At 44.1% G+C, this 19,378-nt stretch overlaps 1 protein-coding gene across 1 annotated transcript; it reads right to left on the bottom strand.

Moving 5' to 3' along the window:
• Window positions 1–2,649: 2,649 nt before the first annotated feature.
• LOC141431706 (protein turtle-like) lies at window positions 2,650–19,378 on the bottom strand. The gene is made up of 9 exons (XM_074092885.1): window positions 19,254–19,378; window positions 11,916–12,165; window positions 11,549–11,833; window positions 9,190–9,380; window positions 7,045–7,263; window positions 6,528–6,963; window positions 5,748–6,075; window positions 5,206–5,397; window positions 2,650–3,562 (listed from the first exon to the last, which is right to left on the bottom strand). Exons 1-9 carry the CDS (start codon window positions 19,317–19,319, stop codon window positions 2,650–2,652), a joined length of 2,880 nt encoding a protein of 959 aa, XP_073948986.1. The 5' UTR covers window positions 19,320–19,378.

The following is a 19,378-nucleotide window of genomic DNA, read 5'->3' as shown; positions in this document are numbered from 1 at the left end:
AATATTGTATAGAAGTAGCAAGCAAAACCATTGTTAAAAATAAAAATAGATAAGAAAAAGTATGTTTAAATGATATACTGAGTATATTAGTAATAAGCATGCAAAATATATAGAGTATAAATAAAATAGTACTAAATGTAAGATAAGTAAGAAAATTGTAAGCAAGTAAAATAAGTACCAAACAAAATGTGTCCGACAAAAGTGTTTACAAATGTTGACACCCTAAAAACTGTAATACATTATAGATATAAGATAGTTAAGTTAAAATTGTAAGAATGTAGAATTGTTGGGAATTATAAATAAAGAACACCCGGGGACCCTCTCCCCTCCTATTGTTGAAAGAGCAAGAAAATAGTAAAGCATGGTAACAGAGGACAGCTAGAGAGATACGATAGTATGTAAAAGAGGAAGGAAAGGAATGTAAGATGAAATATAACAATAAGTTAAGTAAAAATTAGATAGATAGAATAGCTAATAATGATAGTAAGAATGAGGAAGAAAGATAGAAAGAAAAGGAATGCAGCATGAAAGTGCGAGAAGGATAAGTGATAGAACTGGAGTGAAACGGTATTGTAAACATAGGCTCCGATCATGTTGGAGGTAGTCAGGTGAAAAAAAAAAAAAAAAAAAAAAAAAAAAAAAAAAAAAAAAAAAAAAAAAAAACCTAACCTAACCTAACCTAACCTAACCTAACCTTACCTGGTTGGGCATCGGTGGTTGTCTGCAGTCGAGACGATTGGATTGAGTGGGCTTATTGGGTTCTAGTGATAGGTTTGTATATTGATGTTGTTTTTGGTCTGATTGATGACTTCTTAAAGTGTGAATCTTATTATATCCTGAACTATATGATGCTAGATGTAAGGTTCTATTAATGTGTAGTTTCTAACTTGTGAGGTCTGTTACCTAATTGCTAATGAGCAATTGGGTTGTTACTTCAGTGAGTTAGTGTAGTTGAGAAATTGTTGGAACATTTGTAATTTGTCTATTGGTGATGAGGGTAATTTTATAAGAGGATTTTTGAATTGTTGAGACCTTAGAGTAATGCCTAGTATCTAAATCTACGTAACTTATTGACTGGAGATTACTGGACAAACAATTGCCTATATTATTCAACCTTGACATTGGTGGAATTATCTTTTCTCTATGATATGTTTGGAAACCTGTAAGTGCTGTGAATTAGATACATAATGACACTTCACTATTTTGTAGATGGATTATATTTTAGTAATCATTCTGTTTGATTGTTCTTAGATAAATCCTTTATTTAGATTAATATTAGTAATGCTATGCTTTTAAATCGCCTGAAGTACTTACATGAGTGGCTGAGGATTTTTATCTTCAGGAAGTTTTGATTACTCGTGTGAATATTCAGACGTAAACTCTTCGCGTCCTACAGATCTATAATTGGATTGGAATGGGTTAGAATATAGGATATAATCTTATTTTCTGTGTATCTATCGACTAAACGAAGGTTCCACAGTACTAATGACATTAAATGTTAGTGTAATATTGTTCAAATGCTCTGTATTTTTCATGCGATAGATGAAGTAGTTTAGCCCTCGCGTAGTTTACATGTTTAGAATATTTGTATATATGCATATTTTGTAAGACCTATATGATCAAATAAACGTCTTATTTCAGTGGTGTTGAATAACAAGGTGTAATTGTAATACAGTGCCTGGCTAGACACCATTTTGCCAAGGACACGATGTAATGGATAGGTAATATGAGTTTTTTCTGTGTGATGGTATATGGAATTTTTATTAATATCGTTTAGGTTAGTTTTTAAGTATAGTCTAAGTAGTTTTAAGCAGTTGCCCTGATTGCTCCCGGTTGGCTCCCTACCCCACCCACATATGATGTAAACATAAAAGATGGGTTGCAACTCATTAGTGAGTTAAAGAATACAAAGGCAAAAAAGGCAAAAAGTAAAAAGAAATTGATAAAAACAGTTGCAACCCCAAAATTTATATACTTGGTGGGAAGGGAGCGAACTGGGAGAAGTTAAATCAGGGCACTAAGGTAAATAGTCATAAATCTTTGTAAGGAATAATGTTAATATAGATTAAAACACAGAAATAAATATCTGTGATAAGTGACAGGGGGGATGGGAGAAACGGCTGCCACTAGCTCTCGGCGGCCGTTACAACTTACAACACTCCCATCTTCTTACTTTATAAAAAAAAAAAAAAAAAAAAAAAAAAAAAAAAAAAAAAAAAAAAAAAAAAAAAAAAACCCTAACCTAACCTAACCTAACCCTTGACGCTCCGGGTCCCAGCTGCTGCACTCTTCCAAAGTGTGCTGGGCCGTTTCATCAAGATGCCCACAATGGTGGCACAAGGGGTCCTGTTCCCGGCCAATACGGTTGAGGTAGTGCCCGAAACACCCGTGCCCCGTCATTATTTGCACCATTCTGTAGTTAAGTGCTCCAATTTCTCGATCTAACCACTGGTCGAACGACGGGAGGAGTGCCGCTATAGTTTTGGTTCCATAGCGACAGTCCTCCAGGTCACTCTTCCAGCGGTCCCGCATGCGCCTTTCGACCATGCGTTGTGCATGAGCAATCTCTCGGGGGGCGAGCCTTTCCCCTCGCGCTCGTGCCTCTCGTCGAGCCCAGTAGGTTTCACACATCACTTGGGCGTCTATGTCCTATGGCAGGGTCCCAGCCAGGGCACACGCCGCCATATGCGCCACCGTGACGTACCCTCTTATTATGCGTAGTGCGCACACCCTCTGTGGACGTCGGAGCAGGGCCTTATTCCTCTCCGATAGCCGGTTCGCCCAGATTGGAGCTCCGTAGAGCGCCATACTGCGATCAACGCCCGCAAACAGTTTCCTGCACGTCTGTTTTGGTCCCTCCACATTCGGTAGCAGGCGACCCAGCGCTGACGCAGTGTGCACTAAGCGAGGAGCGAGTCTCGTGAAGTGCTCACTAAAGTCCCATTTTCTGTCCAAGACAAGGCCAAGGTATTTTATGTTGGCCTTGACTTGGACAGGTTCCCCTCCTATCCGTATTTCAGTGTTGGCTGGCAAACGCCAGCCAGGCCCACCAAAAACTATAGCGTCCATTTTTGCCACGGCCACTTGCAGTCCTAGCGCTCGGATCCGGTCCACAACGAGTTCCGTCGCAACTGCGGCTTTTCGGAGAGTCTCCCGTAAGTCTCCTCCCCGCACGGCCACCATCGTGTCATCAGCATAGCAGATGGTAGTCATGCGGGGAAGCTGAACCCCTCCTATGGCCCAGTGAAAGCCCAGGTTCCACAAGAGGGGCCCAAGTACCGATCCTTGCGGGACACCACAGGCTATTGGTCTAGCTATTCTGCAGCCGTCATGATCGTAGAGCACTACCCTTTCCTCCAGGTAGTGCCCTACGATTTTTTGAAGATAGAGCGGTATGCCGTGGCGCCGCAACGATTCTTTAATAACTTCGAAGGGGAGGGTTCCGAAGGCATTTGCAATGTCCAGAGACACTGCTATGACTCCCTCCCCCTTACTGGCCGCAAGATCTGAGAAGTCTCTTAGAGCCTTTACAGCATCTAGGGTGCCACGGCCCGCCCTAAACCTATATTGACAGTCGGCTATATTTTATTAGGTTGGCAACGCGTCTGCAATACCCCTGGTGTTACAGATGTTTATGGGCGGTGGTGATCTCTTACCATCAGGAGACCCACTTGCTCGTTTGCCATCCAGTCGAATAAAATAAAATAAAAAACTTGCGCTCAAATGGTCCCTTGTCGGTTCCACGCAGGATAATACTTTAGGTAGGTAAGTACTTATTTAACTAGGTAATCAAACAAATATGTGGTCTACCACCCTAAAGTTGATAAAACATGCAAACGATGTCATAAAACAATAATGCCAATAGACATGTCTGTCAACTTGGAAGTTCGACTTTAGCGACATATTCATTTGATAGGAACTTGTTTAAAAATTGATAGACCAAGGATAGACCACTTATTTGACTGATAGTACTCGTATTATGGTAGTAAAATAAGACAAAATTTCATGTTTATTAAACAAGTTTATTAAACTTATGAACAAAATATATTAAACTAATCATCACAAATCATTGAATCGAGACGACTAGTACGAGTAGTCCTTTGCTTTGGCTTTGGCTTTGGCTTTGCGATTTCACGTGTTCCGCATTGCCGTCAAAAGGACACAAGCAACTATTTTAATTAAAATTTATTTCATTCACTCCTCTCAATAATTTATTTCCTCACAAACGTTAATATCTTTTTCTCAAACATGCTCGGAAGGTTAATGTCACGAAATGGAGACATGAAGTTTCTCATTTATGGCTCCCTACACAACTTCTTGACCTAGGCTATAATTAATGTATGAAAATCCATTATTTTTCGCTGCTCTAACTTTTTAAATTTGCTTACATTAAACTGACAAAGGAAAAATGACAAACAGCCAACCACCACTAGACTAGCATTTGCGATATTGCAATGCAATGCAATGCAATGCGATGCGATGCGATGCGATGCATGGATGGATGGATGGATGGAATATTTCCTCACATTGTTTGAGAAAAGCACTATACAAACCTCGGTCAGAACAGAGATTACTGGACTCGTTTTATTCGGCCTCTTCTACGACTCGGCCGTCTACCCCAAACTCGTCCATCAATCCCTTACTTTATGGCCTCTGCAGTAATGTACTATTAAAGTATGATGTTGCTGCGCAACTTCACGTTCAGGAGCAGGCGGTTCATACGTATTTCTGTAATACCTACTATCGTATATGATAGGCCACGGCCGTCGGCCGTGGGGCGGCGCCGCGGGTGGTCGCACCGCACACGCTCACATCAGTATACAAAAAAGTAGATTTCAATCAAATGTAGGTACCATATTTTAGGACTCGATTTTTACTGGACTCAGATTTTAAATTTAAACAATGGATCAGCGGCAGCAGCCGCAGCGGTAGGCTCCGCACGGTTCCTCGCGTCGCGCTTCGACCCACAGACTACAGCTATTTAGCATCAATCTAATTATGCCTTCCGATATCAAAAAATCTCGTTCAAATATGGTCGGATTACTTATACCTCGTGATTCCTAAGGAACGTAAAAGTGAACGTTAATAACTAGATTGAAAGAGTTCGTCAGACGGCAGCGGGCGCTCAGTAGCGTCGCTTGGGCGGCGGCGGCGGCGGCAGCGGGGCGGCGGGGGCGGGGGCGGCGGGGGCGGCGCGCGCCCGGCCGCAGGCGGGCAGGCGGCGGCGCGCCAGCAGCGCGGCGGCGGCCAGCGCGGCCAGCAGCAGCGCGGCGCCCGCGCAGGCGGCGGCCACGCCCCGCAGCCGCGCGTACTGCGGCACAGAGAGCGCCGCGCCGCCGCGCTCGCCGCCGCACGACACCCGCGCCCAGTACTGCCCGCCCTCCTCCACCGAGCTCACTGCAATGCGATGACATGCGACCGATTAAAACATGTCATTGTGTGCCTGACACAGGCACGATACGATTTTGCGAAAATGGTTTTGTTTCGCAAAAATTAACCTAGAAAACGACGAAGAATATCGTGTCACATCACAAAATCTAGGTAAAAGTGCGATCGTGGAGCAGGAAGAATTTCGTACGGTGACCTTGCACCATGTGTCTCTGTTTCTAGCACGTAAAAATTTGCTGTCGCGCTCGCACAGATGAATTTGTGTTTGATGATTTTTCGCCTTACTGGTCGTAGAAAGCTGAAATTTGGCATGTAGGTTGCTTGAGGAGTGTAGGGAAGCATTAAAGCGAGCATCTCACCGAGCATGTGGTCGTGGTGAGTGTGTGCGGTGGCCAGCAGCCGGCGGGGGGCGCCGGCGCCGGCGTCGCTCTCGCGGTACCAGCGCAGAGTGCAGCGCGCCCCCCCGCCCCCGCCCCCGCCCCGCCCCCGCCGCGCCCAGCGCACCAGCGCGCCGTCGTCCAGCAGCCGCGTCGTCACCTGCAGCGCGCCGCCCCCTCGCCCTCCCCGCCCCGCCCTCCTCCCCGTCCCCGGCCTCGTCCTCGTCCTCGTCGCCGCCCGTGCCCGCCGCGTCCGCCGCCTGCGTCACCGCCGCCACGAACGCCGCCTCGCTGTCCTCCACGTCAGGATCTATAAACGGTGCCAGATGTTCTTTGACAGTGTTTCAACAGGATTTCGATTTGAATTCTAGCAGATTCGAAGGATCTCGAGACGGTCGACAGTGATCGGTATACATATAATTATTTAGAATAAGCCCGTTCTTTTTATGTAACGATTACTGTAGTACAGCTTCAAAGTATAAATGAGCCCAAAAACATAAAAATATGCAAATGGAAGTCCACTTCGATCGGCTTTATACATTAAAAAGCCGTGCCAAATGAGGGTTTCTAACATGAATGAAATTAAAAAAAAATAGGCGCAGACGATGCGAGTATCGCACTTCAGACGAGATTCAGTAATTTTACTAGCTTTTTTGTCGAAACGCGCGTCGTTGCCCTTAAAAATATTCCGTGCGCACTGGCCTTTAGGTAGTCGGTAGGTAAGGTATGTTGCGAACAGCGACGCGAGACGAATGAACAGACCTAGAGTGCTGACAACGAGCGGCTTGCTGAAGAGGCCGTCGCCGAGGCTGTCCTGCGCGAGCACGCGCAGCTCGTGCGGCGTGGCGGCGCGCAGGCCGGCCAGCGTGGCCTCGGTGGCGCCGCGCGTCAGCAGCCGCAGCGTGCGCCACTCGTGCGCCGCGCGCTCGCGGTACCACAGCGTGTACTCGGCGCCGTCGCCGCGGCGGCCGGGCTCCCAGGCCACGTGCAGCGCGTGCGCCGTGGCGCGCGCCGTCAGCGAGTGCGGCGCGCGCGGCGGCAGGTTCTCGATCAGCAGCTCGGTCTCGGCGCTCACGTCGGCCGCCTCGTTGCTGACCGTGCACACGAGCACGCCGCGGTCCTCCTCCGCCACGGCCGAGATGCTCAGCTTGCCCTCCTCAGGCACGAAGCGGTCCGCCGGCAGCGGCGCGCCGTCCTTCTGCAACAGGCGGCGGGGCGGGTGCAGGTCAGTCGGCGGGCGCGGGGCGCTCGGCGGGGCACTCGGCCTCACTACACTCACCCTCGTCCAGACGACGGCGGGCGGCGCGTGGTGCGGCTGCGGCGCGGCGGCGCAGGGCAGCGCCAGCGGCTGTCCGAGGCGCGCCAGGTAGAGCGGCTGCGGGCGCGTGAGCAGCGCGGGCGGCCGCTGCACGCGCACGCGCACGCGCGGCGAGGGGCCCTCCGAGCCCAGCGCGTTGTACGCCGTGCACGAGTACTGACCCTCGTGCGACTCGTCCACCTGAGGGCCACCCGGCAGTCGAGGCTCGTTTACGGTTTGTTAAGTAGCAAGTGGATGTGGGAACTGATTAGTTAACCATTTTTACAATGCACGTGCTCGGAAAGTGCCTCTTGACGTGGGCCAACATATCCATAGAAAATTAGTGATTCCTGCATGCATCCACAAGTGTGCACAAAAGTTGTATGGATTTTACTTACCGCACTTGTGCGGTAAAGTTACTTTTTAAATTGCCAAATGATGTCCAAACTATTGTTAAAAAAATAAGTCTAAAGAGTCGTTATAGTTAGGCTTTGAACAAATAAGAAAACGTTTGATGCAACCAACTGAATATTTACTGATAAGATAATACAGATTAAACGCGACAGAAAAGGGAACATTAATTTTTTTTTCATGTAAACTCGTATTTTAATTCCGTCTAAAGTTATGAAAAAAAAGGAAATAAATTCTTTAGTCCAATTTGGACCGTACGACGTCAAGCGCGCGCACTCGAAAGTTAACCAATGAGCTTCCAGTGCGCGCGCACGACGTAGCACGAACCAATCATGGTTACCCGTTCGCGCCTGTCATGAAACCCCGCCAAAGTAATGTTCATGAGTTCAGTCCGGTGAATTAATTTTTGATAAGTAAATTAAAATGAACAGTTCAAATGATGAATTTATATCTGACTTGACGCCGTCTTACGTCCTCGACGAAGCACATATTGTCAGTGACAAACTCAATGCTGAAATACGTGAACTATAATATACAAAATGATAGAATAATCTACTTCTACACACATGGATATTATAACATCTACAGGTACGTCTTATTCTTATTTATTTGCTTTTATCTATTAGAATTAGTGAACCAATTTTGTATTATTTACAGTTCCAAAGCTAAACAATCTCAGATTTAAGCTAACTTTTTGTTAATAGCTGGTAGATTAGATACATAATATAAAAAATGTACTTGATGATAATTAACTATTACATGGATTTATTCACGGGTTGCACTTATATTTAGCATTATAGGAGCGTGCAGGAGATAAGGACTAGCCAATATAAGTGTGGAAAATGTCAAGCAACAAGGGCTAATAATTAATCATAAAAAATCACGTTCTAAAACAAAGTCTCCTTTACCTATCATTAATAGCTGTAGCTGTTCTAATCTTCTGAGTCAATGATTGTTATGAAAGTTGGTTTAATAAAGTGTATACGTTAGCGATTTTTGTTTGGCGTGCATGTCGGTATGTATATCTACTGCCTGCTACTGTAGTAAAAGGAGTATGGCAAATAAATGATGTAGCCACTGCCTCGATTTTTTTCCTCGCTTAATGCATTGTAAAACGTTGTATGATATACGTGTCGAAAGTAGGAAATTCCCAACTCGTGCCGGCTCAAAACACTCGCTTCGCTAGTGTTTCAAGTTCTCCGCCACTCGTTGGTAATTGCCTACTTTCCGCACTTGTATCATAAATAACTATTACGATCTACGAGTATCTATATGTACATAAAGTATACATACCTATAATAAAGCTAAAGAGGGTCGAAAGTCTGTATACATGGAAGATATCCGAAAAAAGGTGGATGTGGATAGTTAGAATCGATAACAGGACACGTTCCAGCAGTTTTTAGGATTTTTGTCTGTTTATCTGTTTGTCGTTTATTTGACCGCACATCACTTTAGAACGGCTGAACGGATGTTGATGAAAACTTTACTAATCTGTCGAGAAAGTTTAGGTTAGGTTAGGCTATAGAAATTCAACCCGATATTGCTATATATTTTTTAAAAGTGCTGTTTTAAATTTTTTTTGATGATTTTGCTTCAAAATAGAAATTATTTTTAATAATATTTTGCGAACATAATGTGTACGTAATTCGGAAAATTGTCAAGTGTCACAGAAGTCATGATAGGTGGTTTCAGTGCGTGCGCGTGCGCGACGCTCACCCTGTTGAACAGCAGACTGCCGTTGCGGCTGTAGAAGACGCCGGGCACGTTGTAGGGGTCGAACAGGAAGCCGTCCTTCTCCCAGCGCAGGTTGGTGAGCGGCGGGTTGGCGCTGAAGTGGCAGTCCAGGCTGGCCGGCTTGCCCAGCGACAGGAACCGCTCCCGGGGCGCGTACACCACCTTGGCCTTGTCTGTGGACGGGGACGGGACGACCACGACCACGTGAGGGGGACTGTCACTGACGTATTTATGGGTTTATGAGTTTACATACAGGGTTATTGGTAATTCGACGTATTCCCGTTAGGAGGTGATAGGGGCGACTATTTGCGATAATGTTAACCCCCATAATAGTCACCCCTATCACCTCCTAACGGGAATACGTCGAAATACCAATAACGTACAAAGTTGCGGCGCCAAAATCCCGCTTCTAGCATTACGAGTACAAGATAGTTATTGTACGAGTATATGAACAGTTCCGCGCCATTTCTTTGCCAGCTCGGAATAGAGCGTGCGTGTACTTTGGTATTTATTACCAATGACCTCCACCCGCGTCCTATGCGTCCTCCGCGCCATTTTTTTTAAATTTTGGGCACCTTTTTGGGCTATGTTTGATTATTTGGAGTTTTTTGTATTTTTTATTTCAACTCCAAATTTGTTACTTTTACGGGTATCCCGTGAAACCATATCGAAAATACAAACTGAGACATGGATGCACAGAAAAACCAGAAAAAGAGTCCAGCGCTGGGAATCGAACCCAGGTCCTGAGCAGCATTCCGTGCTGCGTGCCATACCCCAACACTACCACTGGACAGGAGTACAGACACGAATTTTTCCTATGCACCCATATCAAAGTCAAAGTCAAAATATCTTTATTCAATTTAGGCTATAACAAGCACTTATGAATGTCAAAAAAATCTACCACCATATGTCTCAGGTTGCTTATTTCTACTACGCTACTTATACAGGGTGTCCCAAGAAGTAGTGATATACTAAAGCCGGGAGATAGAGGACCTAGAGGGCTATCTGAATCACCCCCATGTATGTTCCGCGATTTTTCGTATTTTCGGAGTTATGACTTTTTTTTTAATTTTGCACCTATCGCCGAGTACGATGAAATTTTTATTTATGGTGACGTGAATTATTGCGGTAGATGCTTGATTTTTTTTGTGTGCTAAGCTGGTAGATAGGCCAATTCAGTATGGTAACATTTACTATCCGGATCTTTGAATGGAATAAAAAAAAAATTAAATGCCAAGAAAGATAAAATTACCCAGTATGTTCACAATTTCAAGGGCCCTTAAAAAAATAAAATCACATAAAAAAAAATACCGTTTGGCTTTTAAAAACTTGCTCTATCTATCAGGTAGCTACTCTGAAAATTTCATTTTATTATTCATAAGGCTTCAATCAAAAAAATTAAATCTAAATGTGGTAAGTGCAACATTTTAATTTACATGACGATCAATGCAAGCAAAGCAAAACCTTTCTAAATAAATTTCGTTCTAATCACGCACTGGCCATCAATAGAAAAAGAACAAAAAACAAAAGACGGTTGAGACGCATTAGAAAATGTTCACGTTGTTTGGTCATCGTTGTTATTTTTCAATAATTTAAAAATTGTGTTTTAATACTGCTAATTGTTCGTTTCCCTAATCATTTTGGCTATTCATATGGACTTTGACTTGCATTACGATTTGGATTAGTGTTATTACCTGGAATCGACGACTTGGCATTAACTGGACTTGAGTTTGCGTGTAAGTGATCTGTTTACTTCACGTGACTACGCAGAAATGCATTACTATTACGGTTGTGCTATGGGAAATGCGGCGGAAGCTTCAAGGCTGTACCGGGAACATGTGGAACGAAGAGGCGGGCCTCAACCTTTCGTTTGGCCAAATTTTCGTTTTCAGCTTGTCTCCTCAGCATTTCCTGACAGAATTCAATTCGCCGATTGTAATCTTCCGGTTTCAACTGTTGCACTTTTCTAACGTAAATACGAAAAATCGCGGAACATACATGGGGGTGATTCAGATAGCCCTCTAGGTCCTCTATCTCCCGGCTTTAGTATATCACTACTTCTTGGGACACCCTGTACATATAAGCAGCAGCACTAGCGACATCTATGTTTCGCTCTCATCGAGAGACAACACACTTTCGGAACTAAGCGCTCGGCCGCCGGTGCCTACACAGAGTGAACGGAGACGTCCGGAGCGAAAGACTAGGGCTGAAAACTAACACCGTATAAACACACGCGGCGTGCTTTGGCAAGTTCTTAGCACCGCAAATTGTCATTGTTATTTTAAAAGCAGCGTGGAGTGTCGGCGGTGGCATGGTGGCATGCCTCAGTTGCGATACTGACACTGCACGTCGAGGTAGGCGGAGGCGCTCTGTTCGCGCGCGTCGTGTTGGACGCGGCACTCGTAGAGGCCGGCGTCCTCGGGGCGCGCGGCGCGCAGCACGAGCGAGCCGTTGGGCGGGAGCGCCAGCTCGGGCCGCGCGGCCAGCGGCAGCGGCAGCGGCAGCGGCGCGCCGTCCCGCAGCCACGACACGCGCGCCGCCGGCTCCTTGGCGCCGCACTCCAGCTCCGCGCGCGCGCCCTCCACCACCGCCACGTTCACCGGCGGCGTCGCTATCACGGTCCCGCCTGCAATAACATCGTGCTTTAGAGCTCCCGTAGAGAACGCTCGTGGCAGCGCTCGGCCGGCGCTGGGGCGCTGCGAACTGACCGTCGACGTCGAGGTAGTAGAAGGTGCCGTTGTTGCGGGCGGGCGGCGACCGGTTGGGGAAAGACACGCGGCAGCGGAACAGGCCGGCGTCCGTCTCGCGCACGGCCGACACGTTGAGCGAGCCGCCGCCCAGCGCGCCGCCCGCCGCCGCCGCCGCCGCCGCGCCGCCCACGCGCCGCACGCGCCCGCCCCAGCCCTCGCCCACGCGCGGCGCCTCCCAGCCGCTCAGCCACGATAGAACCATCTCGCCCTGGAATAAAACCAAAATCTGTGTTTTCATCGATTTTTTATAAAAAACAGTACGATTTTTTTTCTTTTTCTTGATATTTTTGCCTTTACTTAGTTCTGTACAGTATGGTTTTAAGAAACAGAATCGATTGACAACTAAATATATTTTCTAAAAAAAAGACGACTGTTTGGTTGAGTCATATACACATACACCCACCACGTAGGTATAGAATTATATTATAACCGGAATATTTCAGCAGGCTATTGGGTTAGCTTCACTGAACAAAGTACTATATAGTAAAGGTTTAGGCTACCTACCTGTAAAGGTTTTTTTTATCGAAATTTTTAATCCAAAGTGTAGTTTGTACAGACCTGTATTCGCCTTTACATTTTGAACAAAAAAAATTAAATAAAAAGTCCTGAGAAACATTTTTACAGGGGTGTTGAGTATAAGGTGTTCAGTGAAATAAACTCAACCACCTCCTGAAATATTATTCCGGAATAATTTAAAACTTTTCATAGACGACCCAAAAGTTTTAGAACTCGTAGTAGTGAATCGTAGATGTATAGATGGATACCTATTAGTGAATCGATTCATAAATGGGTCGAGCTGTGCCGGCAAGCATAGTGACGCAGCGTGTTGCTGACGGGGCGCGGGGGAGGGTCGGGGGCGCGGGCGGCCCGCATCCCCGGGGGGGGGGGCGCACTCGACACACATCTCGTTAGGTGTTAATGGGCTAATGCGTTAAGTGGACGGTTCAGGCGGTGGCAGCTCCCACGCACTCACGATGTCAACATGTTGCAACAGCACTTGTTGATGCTTAAGAAGATTGCGTAATTTGCGTATTATCTAATAAAAGGGTTCGCACGCAAACAGCAACACGGATAGGGCTATGGCATGAATACGACGAACTATGCATTTCTTTCTTCTGTATTTGTTTCTTCGCGACAGGGTAATGAATAGTGATAGCTTAATCGCCGCGGCGACGATCAAGTGGTTATTATGAACATTGTCTTGTTAGGCTTGTTTGCGCTATTATTAGCGGCGCGCGGCGGCCAGGACGCTCGCCCTCGCGCATTATCTACTTGTCGCGCGCATTCCTCTCGGGGCGAGGTCGCCGCGCCGCCGCCTCGCCGCTCGCACGGGTTTTGGATTTCGTCCTGTCCATCAAGCTGCTATTAAAATTGCTACCGCTTGATTGAATGAATCTCATCCGCCCTATTGACGAGTCCAGGTAGACGGCAGCGGTTCGCTCCGCAGTTATGAATTAAGAACTGCAGGTCATTCAACGACTACCTACAGGCAAGAATAAAAGGACCTATATTTTGTAAATATAAATCAATTTTCAACTCGACCTAGTAACATCCTCGAAGTAACATCCCTCCGTACCTACTGAATCTCGTTTGAAGTGTCACGCGCGTAACGCGCGTTTACTGCCCGTCCTGATGGTAAGAGATCACCACCGCCCATAAACATCTGCAACAAAGGGGTATGCAGATGCGTTGCCAACCTAGAAGCCTAAGAAGGATACCTCAAGTGCCAGTAATTTCACCGGCTGTCTTACTCTCCACGCCGAAACACAACAGTGCAAGCACTGCTGCTTCACGGCAGGATTAGCGACCAAGATGGTGGTAGCAATCCGGGCGGACCTTGCACAAGGTCCTACCACCTGCCTGCAAACTGTGTACAGTGTGTGTACTGTATAGTTATTTGTGTAAATACCTATGTGAAGGGTTGGGCCGAGGTCAGACACGCAAACTGGACCGCAGTGGTTGCGGTCGATCGGCGGCTGAGTACTCCGATGTCACTCCGATGGGTACGACACTCGTTCAACGTAAAGTAGGTATCATGTAGGTACTGTATTATTTAAGTACCTACCTATAACCATAGACGAGAACTTATTATCTGGTGCCGCGTAAACACGCGTACGCGCGGCCGCACCCGCAAGACCCGCATTGTCGGCGCACAATGACACCACCGACACGACAGCGTGCGAACATGCTGTTAAGTAGGTGCAGGTACTTTTGGACAAATATTTGATTAACATTTATCATCATCATCATCTCAGCCGTAGGACGTCCACTGTCGGACATAGGCCTCCCCCACATACCTCCAGTTGCTTCGGTTGGCAGCGGCCTGCATCCACTGAACCCGCGGCTTTAACCAGGTCATCCGTCCATCTTGTTGGACGTCCTACGCTGCGCTTGCCGATACGCGGCCTCCACTTGAGAACTTTTCGGCCCCAACGGCCATCTGCTCTCCGTGCTATAGGGCCCGCCCATTGCCACTTCAACGAGCTAATTCGCTTGGCTATGTCGGTGACCCTTGTTCTTCTACGTATCTCCTCATATCTGATTCGATCCCGTCGAGAAACCCCAAGTATATAGCTCTCTCCATAGCTCGCTGAGCAACTCTGAGCCTATTTATAAGGCCTAAAGTAAAGCACCACGTCTCGGATCCATATGTCATCACTGGCAACACACATTGGTTAAAGACTTTCGTCTTAAGGCACTGAGGGATTTTGGACGAAAAGACATAACATTATAAAGGTCAAAATTGGTTATTTCAGTGTTCCCCTGCCACCAAGTAGCTGTGGTCACACACAGTAGCAAAGTAGGCTTCAAATTATTCCGGAGGTCCGGAGTGCCTACATTTTACAAGCTTTTATTTAGTTTTCCTGTCCCGTTGTTTGTCTGTAGTCAAATCTTGCTAGTTAAATTTGACTAACTTCCAGTAGTCAGATTGGCTTGAAATTTGGAATAGGTACTTAGTTATTTATGTAAATTGCGCGACACTACAATAATCTGGTTAGTGACATCCTGGTAGACCGGTCAGGATCGCCTCCGCAGGACGGAACTCCTCAACGTTTCATACCAAATTTCAAGTCGATTCCACTAACCGTTGAGGAGTTCCGTCTTGCATAGACGATCCTGCCGAACCGCCAGAGCCCAGAATGTCACTACCAGAATATTTACACAGGGCATTCCTAGTTCGGGCACCAGTCTCCCCCACCCCCACCCAAGACTGTCAATTACACCTAAACTGTATTGTAGTATCTAAGTTTTTTTTCATTGTACTTGGTGGTGGAGAAAACAAAAATAAACAATAATAATATTGTATTGTCACCAGATTTACATAAGTATACTCGTACATGCCAAATTTTGATGCCGCCGCCGATCCGATTTTGATGAAATTCGGTATACAGATAGTTTAAGTCCCGGGAAAGGAAATAGGATAGTTTTTCCCAGAAAAATTGCATCGTTCCCGCGAGATAGCGATAACCAGCAAATTCCACGAGGGCGGAGTCGCGGGTAACGTCTAGTGGAATAATAAAAAGAACATTTAGCATACACACCTTCTTTATTTCTCTAACCGTCACGATCACGATGTAACACGCTTTTGTTTATCTTATCTTTTTAGGGTTCCGTAGCCAAAGTGGCAAAAACGGAACCCTTATAGTTTAGTCATGTTATTATTTATTTATTTAAAATATGGCTTCTGTGATAATGATCCACTTTTTACAAGCTTTTATTAACCGACTTCAAAAAGGAGGAGGTTTTATGTTCCAATGTTTGTATTTTTTTATGTATGTTCCCCGATTACTCAGTCAATTGTGAACCGATTTCCAAAATTATTTTTTTATTCGTAAGAGTATTCTTCTGAGGTAGTCCCATTGTCACCAAGTCATGGTCTGATGATGGGATCCTAGGGAAATCGAGAGCAAACCTCAAATTTTATAGGCACACCTATGGCGATTTTGGCATTTTTAGCATTAAGTATCATTTGGTAACCTGCTGGACCTGATGAAGAAGACCGTAGATGACCAATAGACCTCATCAAAGCTAAGTAATGCTCGTTCGTCTATAAACGATCATGATTAATATACCTATGTAGATAAGCGAATACGAAGAAGCTTTAAGTTAATGATTCTTTCAAACTCAAAGTCAAAGTCAAAGTCAAAATATCTTTATTCAATTTAGGCTATAACAAGCACTTATGAATGTAAAAAAAAAAAACTACCACCGGTTCGGAAAAACCTCTGCTGAGAAGAATCCGGCAAGAAACTCAACGAGGTATATATTTTTTTTAAACAGATTTACAATATTATTAAATGATATGTATACATCACAAGTATTTAACACAACTTTATTTTTAACACAGTAGGTTCGCTACTTGAAGGGATCGCTAATGCGGATCGGAATTATTTCCGAATATCCCTGTCCATGATATAATCATTAACTTTATAACACGCCTTTGATATTAATATCTTCTTGACAATAGATCTGAATTTTGTATCCGTTTCATTTATAATATTTTTTGGAATTTTATTATAAAAACGTATGCAATTTCCCAGAAAAGACTTTTTGGTTTTAGCCAGTCTGTAAGATGGAACTTTAAGCTTCCCTGTGTTTCTAGTAGCCTTTGGCTTATCGACGTTAGTGGGAAAATCACATATGTTCTTCCTAACATACATGATTAATTCAAAAACATAAAGCGACGGCAGGGGATAGGATATCTGTTTCTTTAAAAAAAGATCTTAAAGATTCACGCGTCTTCAAATTATAAATTGCTCTAATTGCTCTCTTTTGTAAGATAAAAATTGACTCAATGTCTGCAGCAGATCCCCATAAAATGCTGATCTGATCTGATGCTGAAGCCAGAAGGTAGGCAATGGAACTCTGTTATAAAACAAAGCAACTAAGTCGTGTTTGGGCTTAATGGAATTGTTGTAAGATGTACTTTGGCTACGAATCACTAAAAAGTGAGAAATAAAGAAATTTTTTAATAAAAAAGTAAAACCGACTCCAAAAACTAACAAAAAATAACAAAAAATGGAACCGACTGCAAAACCCTTGAAAATATTTTTCTAGGTACGTACTAGCTCGAAGTCAGTGACTCAGCACGACCCAGCAGGAGGGATTGAAACCCATAGTATGTAGGTGAGGTAGACGACTATTGTCCCACTCCTGCTGGCTCGTGTTGAGGCACCGACTTCGAGCTAGTACGTACCTAGAAAAATATTTTCAAGGGTTTGCAGTCGGTGCCATTTTTTTTATTTTTTTTTTGAGTCAGTTTTACTTTTTAATTTAAAATTTTCTTTTAGTTTCACCTGTCCCATTGTCTGTCTGTAATCAAATCTTGCAAGTTAAATTCGACCAACTTCCAGTAGTTGGATTGTCTTGAAATTTGGTATACATAGGTACTTACTTACCTATGTAAATCGCGTGACAATACAATAATCTGGTAGTCCGGCCAGGATCGTCTCCACAGGATGGAACTCTTTAACAGTTAATGGCATCGACTTGAAATGGTATGCAAATTGTAGTTTAGGTGACAATACAAGTACAGTCAACAAAAAAAAACATTTTTTTACCAAAAACTTATTAATCAGTCATCATCGTCACAGACTCAGCAGGATAAAATTAACATTATTAAGGCTTTTAGCCATATTTACGCTCGGTCGTATTTTTAAACTGGCGTGACGTTTCTATTCCTCTTATGATTTGTTTCAAAGTCGAAAGTCAAAGTCAAAATATCTTTATTCAATTTAGGCTATAACAAGCACTTATGAATGTCAAAAAAAAATCTACCACCGGTTCGGAAAAACCTCTGCTGAGAAGAATCCGGCAAGAAACTCAACGAGGTATATTTTTTTTAAAACAGATTTACAATATTATTAAATGATATGTATACATCACAAGTATTTAACACAACTTTATTTTTAACACAGTAGGTTCGCTATTTGAAGGATCGCTAATGCGGATCGGAATTATTTCCAAATATCCCTGTCCATGATATAATCATTAACTTTATAATACGCCTTTGATATTAATGTCTTCTTGACAATAGATCTGAATTTTGTATCCGTTTCATTTATAATATTTTTTGGAATTTTATTATAAAAACGTATGCAATTTCCCAGAAAAGACTTTTTGGTTTTAGCCAGTCTGTAAGATGGAACTTTAAGCTTCCCTGTGTTTCTAGTAGCCTTTGGTTTATCGACGTTAGTGGGAAAATCACATATGTTCTTCCTAACATACATGATTAATTCAAAAAACATAAAGCGACGGCAGGGTTAGGATATCTGTTTCCTTAAAAAAGATCTTAAAGATTCACGAGTCTTCAAATTATAAGTTGCTCTAATTGCTCTCTTTTGTAAGATAAAAATTGACTCAATGTCTGCAGCAGATCCCCATAAATAAGGCCGTACGAAATAATGCTATTAAAGTAAGCAAAATACACCAACCGTGCCGTCGCCACATCGGTTAGCTGCCGTATTTTCCAAACTGCAAAAGCAGCAGAGCTCAATCTACCGCGATTGCTGTGACGTGAGGTCCCACTGTAGTTTAGAATCGAGCGTTATTCCTAAAATACTGTTGATTTTACAAATTCAATAGTTTGACCATTTAACTTTATATTAGAAACTGAATTCGAACTAGATGAATTTATCAACGAGAATTTAATACATTTTAGTTTTCTTAGGATTTAGTAACAAATTATTTCATTATTTCATTTCATTGGGCTCAATGAAGTCGGTGACAAATACCTACCTACTTACAACTTAATTATTTTTTCTATAGATACACGACACGAGGCGCGAGGCGCGAGGCAGGCGCGCGCGAGTCTATTAGATGTCGACGTTAGGACCTAGATCGAACTTTAAAAAGTAAAAAGTTAAAAATATTTAATCTCAAACAGAACTAAAAACCCGACTGAAAAAACAAAAATAAATCAATTTTATAAACCTTATAACAAAAATGTGGCAAAAGATCGAATCAGATATGCGGAGCTGACTGGCAACCTTCACTAGTCGGAGAGGCACTTGAAGAGATAGAGACAATTAAGAATTAACAATGAAAATCGTAATGACTTTGAATAGGATCCATGATGGCTCATAAATTAAACTCCGCTCTTGGAGTCGGATGTTAAATTATTGAATTGTAATTGTTTAAAATTCGGCCATTCTAAACGAGGAAAGGTAACCTAACTACAGTGTCGTTTAAAAATAGTGGAATTTTAATATAATTTCATACGATTGGGGGCGATGTAAAGCAGGCGGGCCGGAGTAAGTACTAGTAGTACGGAGTAAGTAGTTTGAGAGTACTTACGTCCTTGTCCCACTGCAGGTGGTAGGGGATCTCGTTGCCGAAGGGGAAGTCCAGGTGGCAGTTCATGACGGCGAACCCGCCCACGGAGGCGCGCAGGCGCTGCGTCCCGCCCGCCCCCCGCCCCC

Source organism: Choristoneura fumiferana, chromosome 10, assembly GCF_025370935.1.
Source record: "Choristoneura fumiferana chromosome 10, NRCan_CFum_1, whole genome shotgun sequence".
NCBI lineage: Eukaryota > Metazoa > Arthropoda > Insecta > Lepidoptera > Tortricidae > Choristoneura > Choristoneura fumiferana.
Note: the sequence above shows the minus strand (reverse complement) of the source record. Positions and strands in the feature narration are given on the sequence as shown.

Excerpts from the sequence above, each read along its gene's own strand:
- LOC141431706 (XM_074092885.1), bottom strand. The coding sequence starts at position 19,319 with ATGAACTGCCACCTGGACTTCCCCTTCGGCAACGAGATCCCCTACCAC. Across the intron at positions 7,264-9,189 it reads GCAGTCTGCTGTTCAACAGG|GTGGACGAGTCGCACGAGGG; the intron begins GTGAGCGTCGCG and ends GGTGGCCCTCAG. Across the intron at positions 6,964-7,044 it reads CCGCCGTCGTCTGGACGAGG|AAGGACGGCGCGCCGCTGCC; the intron begins GTGAGTGTAGTG and ends CGCCTGTTGCAG.